Genomic DNA, 14,426 nt, shown 5'->3' with positions numbered 1-14,426 from the left:
TATGGTTATATTTATACACTTTTAATATAAATGTAAATTTAAATAAACAATAACTATAAGTGTTATTTTAATAAAAACATCCGTTTTAAAAGTAGAAAAATGTTTTAATCAATTTTGCACATTAACTTTACAAAAACCATAAAAGGGGTTTATCATTTTAAGCAACAAATAGTGGAAATGAAAAAGTACAGATAAGCTTTCGCGCACTTCCACAGAGTAAAGCAGTTAAATACTCTCTTTCAGATAAACCCGAAACACAGTTTTTATGGAGAATTGCAAATGTGACAAGAAGCCATAGACACCAACTACATGTACATGACAACTGAAGCAAGATCATCAAGCACTAATTTCATTTCCGGTTTTAAATTTTGTTTATCTCATGTTGGCTACGTGAAACTGTGAAGCATAGTTGTTGGAAGAAGCTTCAATCAGTGGTCTTTCATTCAGAAATGCCGAGCTGCTCATGGTCCACCTGCATGCACACCAGCCATTTGCAAAATATATTACTTTCCACACAATTAATCTAACTTATAATTCACCAATTGGGCAACTACCACATGTAACATAATGTACCAGTAACTTTTCTTCACAAACTTCAAACTTTTCTCATCAACATCCCTGTCCAAGGGCTTCTCTATGCGGTTCTTGACCACTGTACAGGACATACCAGAATTCTCTGAATCCTGCAATTTTCGGGTCTGTTCAGGATCCATTAGTAGACAAAGAAATATATTGGTATGGTAGGCTTTTTTATATTCAAATTTCTGACACATAATTTGTACTAGTGAGACTTGTAGAGATGTTAATTTAAAGTCAAACCTGAATAGTTTCAGATAATTTACAATCAGTCTTCTCTTTTGTTCTCCAGTAAGCATCAATTTGTTGTTTTGTGAGTGATCGATTCCTCTCAATTGAAGCTGCAATGGTACAAAATATAAGCCTCTTTAAAAATCACAAGGGTTTTATTATTTCGACACAAAAAGGTAAAGGTAAAGCTAACGTAAGTGCATAACTTGGTATTCGTATAGTACTGACTATCGGTACCTGATTCAGGATCCAAGGTTGGAGAGTCCCATCCTGGCATAAGAGAACCCATTGTTGGTCAATTTCTTTCTTTATTGTAATAAACACGAAGCTCTATAAGCTATATATATATATATATATATATATATATATATATATAGGTGCGATAATGAGGAAGCTCCAGCTTGTTTCTCTGTTTTGTAGTTATCTCTTGTCAAGTTTTTCATTAGTGATAATGGTTACAAATGAGACCGCGTGAGAGTAATAATGATGAGAATGATCTTACTAACTAAGAACAAACATTACCGCTTGTAGTTTGGACATAAAAAATAAAAAATGAATATACTAGCTCTTAGTTTCGTGCAGCACCTAGACTTTTGAAAGGCGGCGAGTGTTTTTTTCACTCCTAGATTCATCATCAATTTCTTTGGACATTTATACTCTTTTTAATTTCCAGTGATTAAAAGTACACTTTCTGCATTTGGGAGGATAATCTATTGACAATTTGAAAGATTTTTCAGTCAAAGATAGTCAAAATAGTCATATTCCTTGTGTTTTCTTATTGGAAAGCATTTCACATCAACCCACTGAATATTTTTACTCCTTCGCTAAAACATTGCTTTGACAATTAACACAAAAACAGCTTGTTAACGGCTCTATAAATGGTCATTGCGAGTTACCCCAATAAAGGAATATACAATTAAAAATCACAACACAGATAATGCATGTTATATATAGCACGAAATTCCAACACAAAAATCCTGGAATGGTACCACGTCTCATGTAAACAAGACTCTGTTTTTTCTTATCCCATTGCAGTGTCCTTATCATTTGAATTGTCCCCACATCTAAACTTACAACCATGACGACGAGGTTTGTCAGGGTTATCAGGTTCAGAGTCACTCGGTTCAAGAAAAAGTCCCCTCAGACATCTTCTTCGAACCACGGGCCTGTAAGGGACCCTCTCTACCCGGTTTATGCTGACTTCAGCCTTTGGTTTCTCCAAGCACGGTTCTTTCACATCAGGGAGAATAACACGAACACCAGGATCTCTTCCATTGATGGTGCCATGGGACATGATCGAATTGTTGATGCTCTGAATGTTACTGTTGACGTATGTCTTACCCGCTTCGTCTTTCTCCGCGGATGTGCTCTTCTTCCCTTCGGAATTCGGCCTAGTTGAATGAGAACCCGCCACGTGCATTGTCACTCCTCTGTTATCGCCGGCCAGAGTTACCACACTCACTGTTTTGTCGTCCACGTTCAGTGTTGGGTTGAGAGCTGAAATGTCATCGTCGTCACCCTTAGTGGGATTTTGCTCGTCGGATAATGATATGGTTGAAACGTTCCTGTTCGTTGGATGTGCTGATGTTGAAGCTGATGGCATGACCTTTGTGTCTTTCGCGCTAGGAGTCGATGTGGAAAACATCATCTTTCTCTCTATGGGGTTGGCGTTGGATTTAGGCTGGTGGGGTTGAATTGGTATTTCCAAAGGGGCGTTGAAATTCTGAGTAGGAGTAGTATCCAACTCTTCCTTCGCATTTGGCTTCGAAGGTGTTGGAGTTGATGGTGTTGAAGAGGATTCTGAGATAGAAGACACTGGCGAATCAATGGTGACCGAAGGAGCTGGTGAGTGTGATGATGGAAGAGAATCTGAGACTTGTTGAGGTTTAGTTTTTGGGGTTACCTGAGGAGGGGGAGGCTGTGATTGGGTAGAGGCTATTCCAGGAGGACGAAACGGTGGTCGACGAGTGGAAAGAGATTTTGATTTTTGTTTTGGAGGAGAATGAGATTCGGTGGAAGGACCTGTGATCCAAGGGATCCTAAAACCACACTGCTGGTTTTTGCGTGGCATGGATGTTGGTATGGTTAGTATCTGAAGGAATAACAGAATGAGTTTTTTCGTTTCTTTTCACCGGAAATACACACAACTTGTTCTATTTTGGCTGATCTTAAAATCCCAAGATTGTGCTAGCTGTGTATATATACTGAACAAAGAACAAAGAATTTATACCTTGGATGTATTGGAGGACTTTTGTTAGAATTTTGGTTTGACTAACCACTTTTCATTCCCAAACTTTTTCATACTGATTTCCTTGGAAACTTCTTGGTTTGTGCTTTGCTTATACTTAGAGATTTACGTTTTAATCAAACGTATGCAAACCATTCTTATCTTGATCTGTGCTTTACGTATGCCTCTCACGAAAGAAATCCCAAGCATATTCTTGGCCTCTCAAGCTTCCTGAAATAATGGTTTTAGTCATTCATCACCGTGTTAATAAATTGATTTCATTGAGTTTGCTCTGGAATATATAGAACTAAGCTTAAAATAATCATCCGTGAGTCAGTAAAGTTGGACAAAAGAATGGGAAAAACGTGATCCAATGGGGTTGGCAATTCCATGTTTAAGCAACTACAGAGTTCCTTTCTTCATATTCTCCTTTAAGAAAAGAATTCAAAATGCAAGATACAAGCTACTGTTGTGGTTATATGAAAAAAATTCATGTTTTATTTTGATTGAACAGAAGCAGAACAACAAATGCTAGGATTGTGCGGGATACTACGACTTCGCCAAAACCCTCTGAGGGGCGCAATATTTCAACAATTCCAAGGAAATGCGATATCTAACCTCAACAAAATAAGTTCAAATTTTGGATGTGTCACGTCCTCTCCACGCAAAGAGCAGAAAGGATTGGAGAATGTAACAGTGTCAGAGGTACTAATGACAAAAGGTGAAGAAAACATCGGCTCCTGGCTTTGGTGTCGAACTGATGATGCTGTCATTAATGCAATGAAAAACGTAAGATGGTTCAATTTGCTCAAAAAAACAATCATTAAGAATGCTTCTTAACTAACATTGTATAAGGTTTCAGATGGCTGATAATAACATTGGATCATTGGTGGTACTAAAGCCAGAAGGGCAGCACATAGCAGGGATTGTCACAGAAAGAGGTACATGCGGTTCTTTCTAATAACACCCTTTTGTTCGGATAGAAAATTCATTACCATCTTTCTAATAACTACGAGCTAAACTGAACCCCTTTGTTGAATGCATGCATGAACTACAAGACTGCTTGAAAAAAATAGTTGCACAAGGAAGATCTCCCTTATACACACAAGTTGGTCAAATAATGACTGACGAGGTTATTTTATGCTCTTTAATTTCCTATATATTTGATATCCTATTCTTGCATATTTCTTGTGAATGATGATGAGGGTACTCGTGAACAGAACAACCTGATAACGGTGACCTCTGACACCAACATTCTTCAAGCAATGAAAATTATGACAGGTAAGGGTAATTCTCCTTCTTCTGATATTTTGCCACAGAGATTAAGGCTCAAAGGTAACTGTTTCTTGCAGAGAATCGCATTCGGCATGTTCCAGTTATAGATGGGAAAATAGTTGGTATGATTTCCATTGTAGATGTGGTGCGAGCAGTGATGGAGCAGCAAAGTGGAGAATTGAAGCGACTTAATGACTACATCAGAGGAGAATACTATTAGCAGAAGAATTCAACCATGTATACCGATTTGGTGCTAGCGAATTCGTGCATCAAAATATAATACACCTTTATATTTCATAATAAATGGGATTTGATTTTTTTTACCACTTTGTAGAACATCGCTGTACCAAATCCAGATTAACGCCTGTTTATTTCCAGATTTGAAAACTTAAGAACTGAAGAAATAGAAAGAAAATTCAAAAAAAGACATCATTAGTACGTTGAAAAGAACATTAGCCGGCTCTTTGACTCGTACAAAATAGTTGTTTTTTTCTAATAAAGAAGGAAAAAGTAGTTTCAAGCAAGAAAAAGAAAAGAAAACGCTGACAATATGTTTGAGCGAGGAAAAATATACAGATAATAATACACAACATTTTTTTTATAATATTTTAACACAATCTCTGTATGATTGGTCGTGTTCATGTTTTTGTAGGTTTTTATTTTTGTCCAAAATTTTAAATAAGTCATTTTTGTATGTATGTAATTTTAACGTGTCTTTTAATTTTTTTTAATTAAAAAAAATTTGTAAAAATAAATTAAACATTAAACTGCATAATTTGTTCGAATTATGGACTAGAAAAAATAAAGTTTGATTTTAGATTCATCAAAAGTAAGAATTAATTTCATAAATTGTTCTGCCGTCACCCATCATCTTTCTAGTGCTTCCAAACCCTCAGGTCGCATCTTCTTCACACAGATAACCACCACACAAGTCTCCATTAGTACAAACCTAAATCGTGAGCACCGTCGCCACGCGTCAACCTCCATCGCGATGCGTCAACTTCCATGAAACACTATCACATCTAATCATAGAAAACCCAAATCAATTTCATCACCTGCAAATCAAACGCAGAGGAGCTCTAATCCAGAAAAATTCCCATTTCGAAAAATCCTAAATCGTGTTTGAGCTCTCCATGGCCACAAATCGCATTTGAATCGTGATGTCTTAATCGTGATGTCGTTCTGCAAGTGAAAACCATGACTATTAAAACATCACGGAGCAGTAGAACACTGAAGAAGATTCGGAAAGAATGCAGCTGCAGAATGTTGAAAAACATCTTGAAACCAGGGAGCATAAGAATGTTGAAGAACATTTGGAAACCATGGCTGCACAATGATATCATGCAAGAGGAGAATATACAAGAAGATTTTGTTATGATGGAAGTGCATAATATGCTCATAGAAGTGTTGTATGCCCAAAAACATTTGGTTAGCATGAAACTGCATAATATTGCCACAGAATTGGAGAATAGTATGATTGAAGGGCAGAGCGAATGTTGGTGCTGGAGAATATTATCCTGGAAGAGCAGAATGTTCGTGAAAATTTGATAGCCATTGAACTAGTGAAAAGAATAATGGAGAAACATTATGGCCAAAAATATGATAGTCATTAAATCTCCAATTTTTTGATTGATTCCTAATTTTTTTTGGATGAACTCTAAATAGAAACTAAATCCCTAATTCTTATATATAAATTTGTTTAACTATCTTTTTTTCTTTTTTTTTTATTTTAAAAACACAAAAATCTACGTGAGACTCATATTCATATATATATATATATATATAACAATTTGCCACGTCATTAAAACACTGACATCAATGTTACTTCAACATTTGTTTAATTGCGTTAGGCCTAATTTAATGGTAGAGATCTAATTATTATAATTTTTACAGATTCAATTGAGACGCCGGAAAAGAAGGCGACCAATTTGAGATTCGTGGACTTACAAAAATATTAAATCTATTATTATTGATTGTGAAATAATTTTGGACCAATCACAGAATGACACGTAGATGATGTTAAAATATTTTTAAAAAAATGTTATTAAATTATCATTATCTAAAATATTCATAGATAAGAAATAGAATGAAAATAAAGATATTAGATTTAAGAAGATTATTGAAAATGAATGAGAAAAAAGAAGAATAGAAATTACCAATGAATTTCACAGTTTTTTTATCTCTATGTTCTTTCATTTCTCTTTCTGGGTTCTACCACAAAACAGTTCAGAATTAAATTATAATAACAGGAGGCGAAAGAAATAAAATCTCCTAAAAAAAGCATATTTTAGAGTGGTCTGAAGAAAGAATAGAAAGATAGATAAAGATTCTAAAACTAGAAGAGTCTAAAAGATGGCATCCCTCCCTCTGGGCATGGGGCAGTAACCCCAAACTGAAGGACACATTCCCAAAAGGAATCACTTGGCATCCTACAGATTCTCTCACCCACTATTCATGTTTACGACCCAATTAACCTTCTTTTATATACTTTTTTTTTTTAAATAATTATTACTATTTTCAAATCAGCAATGCCTTGATTTAATTTCAGAATGATAACGAGGGTATGAAATGTGATTAGAATAACTTAATGGAAAATCGAATCATCAAGAAAAAGAAAGTGAGAGATAAAGACATTAAAAAAATGTTGTCAGTAATTTCATTTATTTGATAAAATAAAAAATGTAGGTTAAATTATAAAAATAAAAAGATATTTTGTAATAAAATAAAATGTCATATTTTTTCAATATAATTTGCTAAGATCGTGTTTGGATTTGAAGAAGAATTTATGAAAATAAATAAATATGAAACTGTTTAAATTAAGAAGAAAAGATGAAAATGAGAAGATTTGAATTTTTTTTATTAAAATTAGTAAATAATATGACAAATTTGTTAGATTAAAAAATTATTTTAATTAAAAAATAGAAAATTCTTATTATTTATATTTATTATTGTAATAATTATTTAAATAAAAATTGACTTTGTTTAAAAATAAAATTATTTAACTTTCGTCACAACTATATTATGTGTTGAAGAGAAAATTAAAACAAAAAGAAAGTTTTGATATTCGTGAGCTTTAGTCTTCCATGGATTACTTTCTACATGAATAATAAATTTGTACATTTTCGTCTGTTAAATAAACTGTTAAATAAATGTGAATTCGTTTTCAACGGACATTAGGCCGTAAAAAATAAATTAGGTTATACTGCCGTTATAAGAAAACAGACTTAAAATTTCTTACCTGTTGTGAATCGATAGGATGACGGATTGGTTGCTAATTTTTTTTTAATTATATATAAATATGAATGATCGAGAGAAAAACTGATTTACTTAAATAAATTTCAAGTTTTTATCTAAAGAAGAGAATTTTTCTTTTCTCTCTCTTAAAAAAAATTCAATAAAAAAGGGGTTCTCATCTTGGATAGGAACTATGTAAGTGACCTACCTAATTTTATTGTAGAAATTTTAAGGATCAATGATTAGACCATGCAAACTAGAAATGCTTTTTCTTGTATAAAAGAAGGGATTACCCGATCCATTTCTATATCGATCATGATATATATAATAATTCGAGCACCTTTTTCAAATGCATATCCAATTTTTTGCACAGCAGGGTTATGAAAAACCCTCGAGAAGCAACCGGTCGTATTGTCTGTGCCAATTGTCATTTAGCTAATAAGCCCGTGGATATTGAGGTTCCACAAGCAGTACTTCCTGATACTGTATTTGAAGCAGTTGTTTTAATTCCTTATAATATGCAAGTGAAACAAGTTCTAACTAATGGTAAAAAGGGAACTTTAAATGTGGAGGCTGTTCTGCGTTATAAATATTTTTTTTTAATTTTAATTGGTTAATTAATGTTTTTAATGAATAAATTATTAAATTATTGTTTATAATTAAGATTAAAACTTAATTTCTAAGTCTTAAAAATTTAAATAATAATATCATTGTATAGTAATCAATTTTTAAAAATATTTTTTTATTTCTATTTTAAAAAATGAATTTGTTGATTAATCAATTCTATTTTATCTTCCACATGCTAATTTGTTATGATAGAAATAAGTTGATTAATTGAAATTTTTAACCCAACCCATTATGATAGATTGGGAATCAATTTGTCTGACTAAACTCATTTTGTCATCTTTAATTTATTTTCATAAATTATTTATCAAATAATTTAAATTATGTAGGCTTCCATATATTTTTATTTTTTAAAATTCTAGACTGTAATCCAAATCTCAACAATTCACACAAATTCATTATCTCTATTTCTTTTTGTATAAGTGAGTGAAAAAAAATTAGTTAAAAAGAAACAATAAAACTTAAATTATTATATGATCAATTGATTAATTAATATGGAAATTGTAAAGTTTACAATTTGTAAAGTTTACTGTTAGAGATCACAAAAAAATCCGCGAGCATGAATATTTGCAAGTAACGGATATTTTAATACTTGTTTTTAAACAGGTCTAGTATGGATAATATACTATCCGACCCATAAGTACCCATTACTCGAGAAAATAATAATAAAGTTAATTTATATATTTTTAATTAAATTTAATTAAAAACAAAATAAAATCATATTTTATTATATTAAATTTAATTAAAATTAAATTTTAATTTATATTTAATTTATATTATATATTTTACAATTTTATTAAAATTTTATTTTAAAAATATATAAACTTTTTTATTTATTTTTTATGAATATTTGTAGAAACCCACCGATTTTAAAATATTCACAAATATTTGGTAAATAGGTCGAGTCAGCAGATATAATTTTATCCAAGATAAACACTATCCGTTCTCAACCCAAAAAAACTAACTATATTTAATTTACTTTTCATGCAACTTTGTCGGTTTTCCATTGCTAAAAAATTATTATCACTCTTAGTATTGGATAAAAAGAGGCTGTTTTTGAATTCAATTACATTTGTAGCGAGTACATGTTTGTTTGAATAAATATTTTTTTTATTTTAGTAATGTGAAATTGTAAATAACTCATTTTACTAAAAATGTTTTTTAAAAATTTAAAATTCGAATATCTTCTTACAACTAGCCCCATTGACTTGTCGTTTATGGGCCTTCCATTACTCATGGCTCCATCGTCTGACAAACATGCAGCCGAACACTCATTTTCCAACAGCAGTAGTTTTTTTTTTTTAAATAAAACTTTAAATAGTTTATTAAAAACAACAAATTGTAAGAGAACAATTTCATCAGGTTTTAAATATTTTTCTCAAAAATCCTTCTAAAGTTTTCTTCTAAATTTAATTCGATTAATTGATCTATCATCTTTTTTCATCAAACTCTTAATTATTTTTCATCTATATATGACAAATAATATAACAACATAGGTTGAGCCACGTGATATTGACTGTAACAAAAAAATCCATGTTAAAATAAAAAAATTAAATATGTTTTTTTATTTATAAACAATAATATAAATTCAAATTTATTTATATTTAAAATTTTAATATATTTTAGTTTACAATTTTAAAATAATTTAATATGAATTTTAATCTAACAATGTGTTATTTTTTATGCGTGTTAAACGAAATTTTAAATTAATATTTGAATTATAATATGTTAAAGAGTATAAATAATTCCAATATTAATTCAAATCGTTTATTTACACATCAAAACAATTTAACATTAGATTAAAAAAATTATATGTATTTATTTTAAAACTTTGAAAATTAAGTTATATGATAATCTAAAATATAAATAAATTTTAGTTTTATATTAAAATATATAAATTAAAAACGTATTTAACTTTTAAAATACTAATTATTTTATTTTAGAATACTATTTTTATTTTTTTTATTGATTCAAGATCTATATTTTTTCCATAAATACACATATATACAAACATGTGAAACCCAGTTCAAATGAAAAAAAAAGTCAACGAAAATCACATAAAAACTGAATTTGATGGGGGAAAAACTAATGTTCAAACCTTAAGCATATTACAAGAATTTGTATAAACTACAATCAGTAGTGTTAATTGCCAAATGATGTGGTTACGAACCCAAACACTCTTAAATTGCACAAATACAGTGTTAAGATTATGATTAGTATATGTTGAAAAAAATACTAATTTTTAGATTGATTTTCTTAATATTTTGTGCGTATACTTCTTCGTTCGCTTTGCAAAGAAAACCTACATTACTTACATATTTACGTAAAAATACTATTTGCATAATTACAAAGGAAAATGTGATATAATCAATTATATTATTAAATAAATAAATATCTTAAATTTAGCATTATAATCTCTTAAAATATTCAATCTCTTTTATTATATTAATAAATAATTAAAATAACAATATAGAAGAAATAAAAAGATTTTCAACTATGCTCAGGTAGTGTGATATATGTGTAACTTAAGTGGATAAGAGACTTTTCGAATTTATGATAATAGAATAATGAGTACAAAATATGATATTAGAATGATGGAGTATTCTCTAAGAAATATTAATGGTATTTATAAAATTAACATAGACACTAAAATTATATTATGGTATCAAATAATATCTTTATCTTAAGTAGATAATAATAACAAAATCATATCCTAAATAACAAGTATAACATTAAATTTGAGAGATTAATTATGATTGCAGTTAATATTTGAATATTTTTTCAATAAATCAATTCTTTATTTTAAGATGAAAAACGTTTAATAAATCTCTCTACTCTTTTGTATATTTATTAGATTGGATAGGTACAATTAGTAATTTAGACTAATAATAAATATGGACTTTGTACGATAAAAAAAATACAATTTTAGTAAAAAGTTAAATTTTGTTAATTTTACTTAAACTCTCATAATTAAATTTAGTCAAACTCAGCTAATAGTTAAAATAAATGAACATATATACTTAATATTTAAAAGTAAAATGTATTAATATATTTTATATTGAACTAATTATTTATTTGATAAAAAATAAAAAGTAAAAGATAAAAACATTAATAATCAAACTATATTGAATCTTTTTGTTTTGTAGTCATTGTTAGAATTTGCATAGTGAAATTCTGGAACGAATGACTCCATACAACACAAGTAACAAGTAAGGGTGAGAACAGAAAGGAGCACATGTTCTGGAACCTGAAAACAGAGCAATATAAATAAATCCGAGTTATGGCATTGACAGAGCCAAATGCAAAGCACTGTCCAAAACAGAGCAGTCTTTCACCTCTCAGGCACGCAAAGTTCATCGAACAAGTTATCACCGATTGCAGAAAAAGTAACCCTAGTTGAACCCACAGAACCAACAAGTAAGTTTCCACTCCGATTCTTTTATTTAACGCAAGTTATGTGAAGTAGTTGATGAGGGTTTGAAGCAATGCAAATGGAAAATATATTAATGGGGTGATGGAGAAAGTATATTACCCGTCACAAGTTGCAAAATAAGTGACAGGATTATTATTCTGTAACCATCTTAGAAAGGAGCAGAATATCTTAGCCTTACATATTGTTAGCGAATATATATCTGTATTGCAGTGGGAATTGGTATCTAATCCCCACCGCCACCACCACCAGCCTGTAAAAATCTGAACAAATGATATTACAATACTGAGTCCAACATCAAATGAAAAGGTCAGATGCATACATAGACTCATATCATAGGTTTATAACCCTCAAGGGATCAAATCCAAATGACCCCGCTACACATACCAGCCTCAAGGGAATCATATCTTGTTGAATCCCTAAAAGGTATTCGCCAACTTGCACATCACTTCACTCTCCCTTATTTAACCACCCACCCAGACACTCACCTACACACACTCTTTTCCTGTTCTCTTCTTACTTCACTCTTCCTAACACATTCACATACACAGTACTCCATTGATGGGGTGGACACGAGAAGAGAATAGACGTTTTGAGGATGCTCTTGCGGTTCATGGCCCTGACGACCCAAATCGGTGGCAACATGTGGCCAACGCCGTGGGGGGAAAATCTGTAGAAGAGGTGAAAATGCACTATGAGATTCTCCAGGAAGATGTCATTCGAATTGAGCATGACCAAATTCCACTACCCAGGTACAGAGGTGCCGGCATCAATGGAAGACAAATTGACAATGAACAAAGGTAATAACAATCAACTTATTAGAATGTGCGTTGTGTTATTTCTTTTTCATTTTGTGTGGTATTCTCTGTTATTCCCCCACTTGTATTAGAGGAGGAAATCACTATTGTTGCAAACACCAAAACTCGTGAAGAGTTTTGTGGAAGTTTCATTGGATCAGGGATAACCCTTTGCATCTGCATTGCCAATTTCGTTAGTCTTTCTGTTTCAAAATAGTTCTCACATCTCATGTTTTGGAGCTTTTGATTACAATGATCAGAATGTCTTGAGAAATTGCAACAGCAACCCAATAAACGGTGATTTTTTATATTATTATTGTAAGCAGAGAGCACGTGAAATTTGATCCATCAAGTTTCATGTCACATGCACCTGAGATCTATTGGTTTGGATAATGTCCTAGGTGATGCTAGTAATATTAATAATTATCAACATGTCGATAAGGTATTGGGTAATAATCATTGATTCATGCGTCGACGTTTATCTTCATTCTCGGGGATATTAGTCCCCTGCTTAAACCACCTGTAATCATTGGGTGTAGTTTTTTTGGCACATGCAGTTGTCTACTTATTTATGCACATCTTAAAAGGCTGAATTTGTTCTTACTCTGAATATAAGCTGATTGTTTTCTTCACCAGGCGAATGAGGAATCTGACTCTCCGATGAAGCAACCACTTTAGCACTGTGGAGTTGTAAGTTTCCACGAAGGCATGTGCAATTTATGTTGGTGTGCTCACTTGCTTTGTGTTTCTTTTCCTGTCATATTCACCCAATTGTAATTTGTAAGAAATATCATGTGATATGTAACTTTGCCGGATATTAACAAATTGTATGTAGTGACAAGTTTTAATGGTTAAACACCTGTTAATCATTTAATTTTATTCTTTTAGCTACAAGTCAAAAACTCAAACATAAACACAAAACTAACTGGATACGTCTAGATGACTAATTTTCTATCTAGGTTGGAATTTAATATGGTGGAAGGTAAGAAGACTGATTAGACAGATAGTTTTAGAAACAGCAAAATTGCACAGGAACATCTTATTTAAAACCAGAGACACTGTAATATTGAGAATATTTTGGTGTTATATACCCCCATTTTGTTGGATTGTTTTCAGGTAAGATGAATGATAATTGTATAGAAAGATAGATTGGGGACATTAAAATTTTAATGATTTTGATAGAAATGCATAACATGCTGTCTAGCTTCTGCCTTAATTTTCACTTTTGCCCATACATGTATCTTGATTTAACATCAACACTAATGGTAAAAAGAAACATTTTATACCTTGAATAGAAGGGAGTTGAGCAGAGACGTCATATATCAAGGTGAATGAGAACACAAAATAATAATAAGGTGACTTATATTTATATTTATTTGATATATATTACAAAAATAAAATAATTATAAAAAATGCATTTTTATATTATTTTAAAAAATAAGAAAAATACTGTCAAATGCGCAATAAAATGATTTTCAGAAAGAGTTATATCCTTCGGATCTTCAGTGAAGCATATTTCGTGTTCGAAATTAACTATACCAGTCAGGCTTATATTAACTATATATTATTCTTTTAAGGACATATTCACAAGAATTTCCCACTCTCAACCCCAACCTTTATATTTCATTCAACCTATGCACGACTATTCAGTACAATATTCCTTGATAGAATAAAATTTTCATAAATGCTAAAGAAAACCCCAAATATATTTAATTTCGAGAATAATGAAAACAGTGGTGGAGCTTCAACCTCTTGGAGAGCCCAAATAAAATTTAATATTTGAGAATTAAGGTGGAAAAGTAAATCATATACACAAACACACAATGTGCATAGTTTTTCCACAACAATAAGGTTACCGTAGATAGCAAAAGCAATAATAACGTATAAAAAAACGGCGATAATGGATCAATAGAACAGAACAATAAATTAATATTTATGAATATATATATATATATATAAACTCTTCCAATGATTTTAAGTGAGAAAAAATTTATGAACAATGACACTTTGAAACATATTTTATTTATTTGAA

The 14,426-nt window shown here is 30.9% G+C and overlaps 3 protein-coding genes across 6 annotated transcripts; 2 read left to right on the top strand and 1 right to left on the bottom strand.

Annotated features, from left to right (window-relative positions):
• Positions 1-217: 217 nt before the first annotated feature.
• Positions 218-1,213, bottom strand: LOC108342649 (uncharacterized). 2 transcript variants are annotated; one of them, XM_017580444.2, is made up of 4 exons: positions 1,045-1,213; positions 820-917; positions 574-683; positions 218-472 (listed from the first exon to the last, which is right to left on the bottom strand). In XM_017580444.2, the coding sequence occupies exons 1-4, from the start codon at positions 1,094-1,096 to the stop codon at positions 373-375; spliced, it is 360 nt and encodes a 119-aa protein (XP_017435933.1). In that variant the 5' UTR covers positions 1,097-1,213; the 3' UTR covers positions 218-372. The 2 variants fall into 2 exon arrangements, with proteins under 2 accessions (XP_017435933.1, XP_017435932.1); XM_017580443.2 differs by having other exon boundaries at positions 574-698; positions 1,045-1,201.
• Positions 1,214-1,986: 773 nt separating this feature from the next.
• On the top strand, positions 1,987-4,632 carry LOC108342252 (CBS domain-containing protein CBSX3, mitochondrial). The gene is made up of 6 exons (XM_017579998.2): positions 1,987-2,891; positions 3,549-3,823; positions 3,897-3,975; positions 4,093-4,166; positions 4,255-4,315; positions 4,387-4,632. Exons 1-6 carry the CDS (start codon positions 2,810-2,812, stop codon positions 4,527-4,529), a joined length of 714 nt encoding a protein of 237 aa, XP_017435487.1. The 5' UTR covers positions 1,987-2,809; the 3' UTR covers positions 4,530-4,632.
• A 6,787-nt stretch (positions 4,633-11,419) lies between these two features.
• On the top strand, positions 11,420-13,264 carry LOC108342116 (protein RADIALIS-like 1). 3 transcript variants are annotated; one of them, XM_017579822.2, is made up of 3 exons: positions 11,420-11,584; positions 12,149-12,397; positions 13,031-13,264. In XM_017579822.2, exons 2-3 carry the CDS (start codon positions 12,159-12,161, stop codon positions 13,056-13,058), a joined length of 267 nt encoding a protein of 88 aa, XP_017435311.1. In that variant the 5' UTR covers positions 11,420-11,584; positions 12,149-12,158; the 3' UTR covers positions 13,059-13,264. The 3 variants fall into 3 exon arrangements, with proteins under 3 accessions (XP_017435311.1, XP_017435312.1, XP_052731999.1); XM_017579823.2 differs by lacking the exon at positions 11,420-11,584 and adding an exon at positions 11,639-12,023; XM_052876039.1 differs by lacking the exon at positions 11,420-11,584 and having other exon boundaries at positions 12,041-12,397.
• Positions 13,265-14,426: the final 1,162 nt, after the last annotated feature.

The sequence above is a fragment of the Vigna angularis genome, chromosome 4 (assembly GCF_016808095.1).
Source record: "Vigna angularis cultivar LongXiaoDou No.4 chromosome 4, ASM1680809v1, whole genome shotgun sequence".
Taxonomy (NCBI): Eukaryota; Viridiplantae; Streptophyta; class Magnoliopsida; order Fabales; family Fabaceae; genus Vigna; species Vigna angularis.
The sequence above is the reverse complement of the archived record's forward strand: the minus strand, read 5'-3'. Positions and strand labels throughout refer to the sequence as shown.

Coding starts and splice junctions, on each gene's coding strand:
- LOC108342649 (XM_017580443.2), bottom strand. CDS start 1,096: ATGGGTTCTCTTATGCCAGGATGGGACTCTCCAACCTTGGATCCTGAA. Junction 918..1,044: donor AACCTTGGATCCTGAATCAG/GTACCGATAGTC, acceptor GTACCATTGCAG/CTTCAATTGAGAGGAATCGA. Junction 699..819: donor AATTATCTGAAACTATTCAG/GTTTGACTTTAA, acceptor GATCCTGAACAG/ACCCGAAAATTGCAGGATTC.
- LOC108342252 (XM_017579998.2), top strand. CDS start 2,810: ATGAGATTCGGTGGAAGGACCTGTGATCCAAGGGATCCTAAAACCACA. Junction 3,976..4,092: donor AGGGATTGTCACAGAAAGAG/GTACATGCGGTT, acceptor ATGAACTACAAG/ACTGCTTGAAAAAAATAGTT. Junction 4,167..4,254: donor GTCAAATAATGACTGACGAG/GTTATTTTATGC, acceptor ACTCGTGAACAG/AACAACCTGATAACGGTGAC.
- LOC108342116 (XM_017579822.2), top strand. CDS start 12,159: ATGGGGTGGACACGAGAAGAGAATAGACGTTTTGAGGATGCTCTTGCG. Junction 12,398..13,030: donor CAAATTGACAATGAACAAAG/GTAATAACAATC, acceptor TTTCTTCACCAG/GCGAATGAGGAATCTGACTC.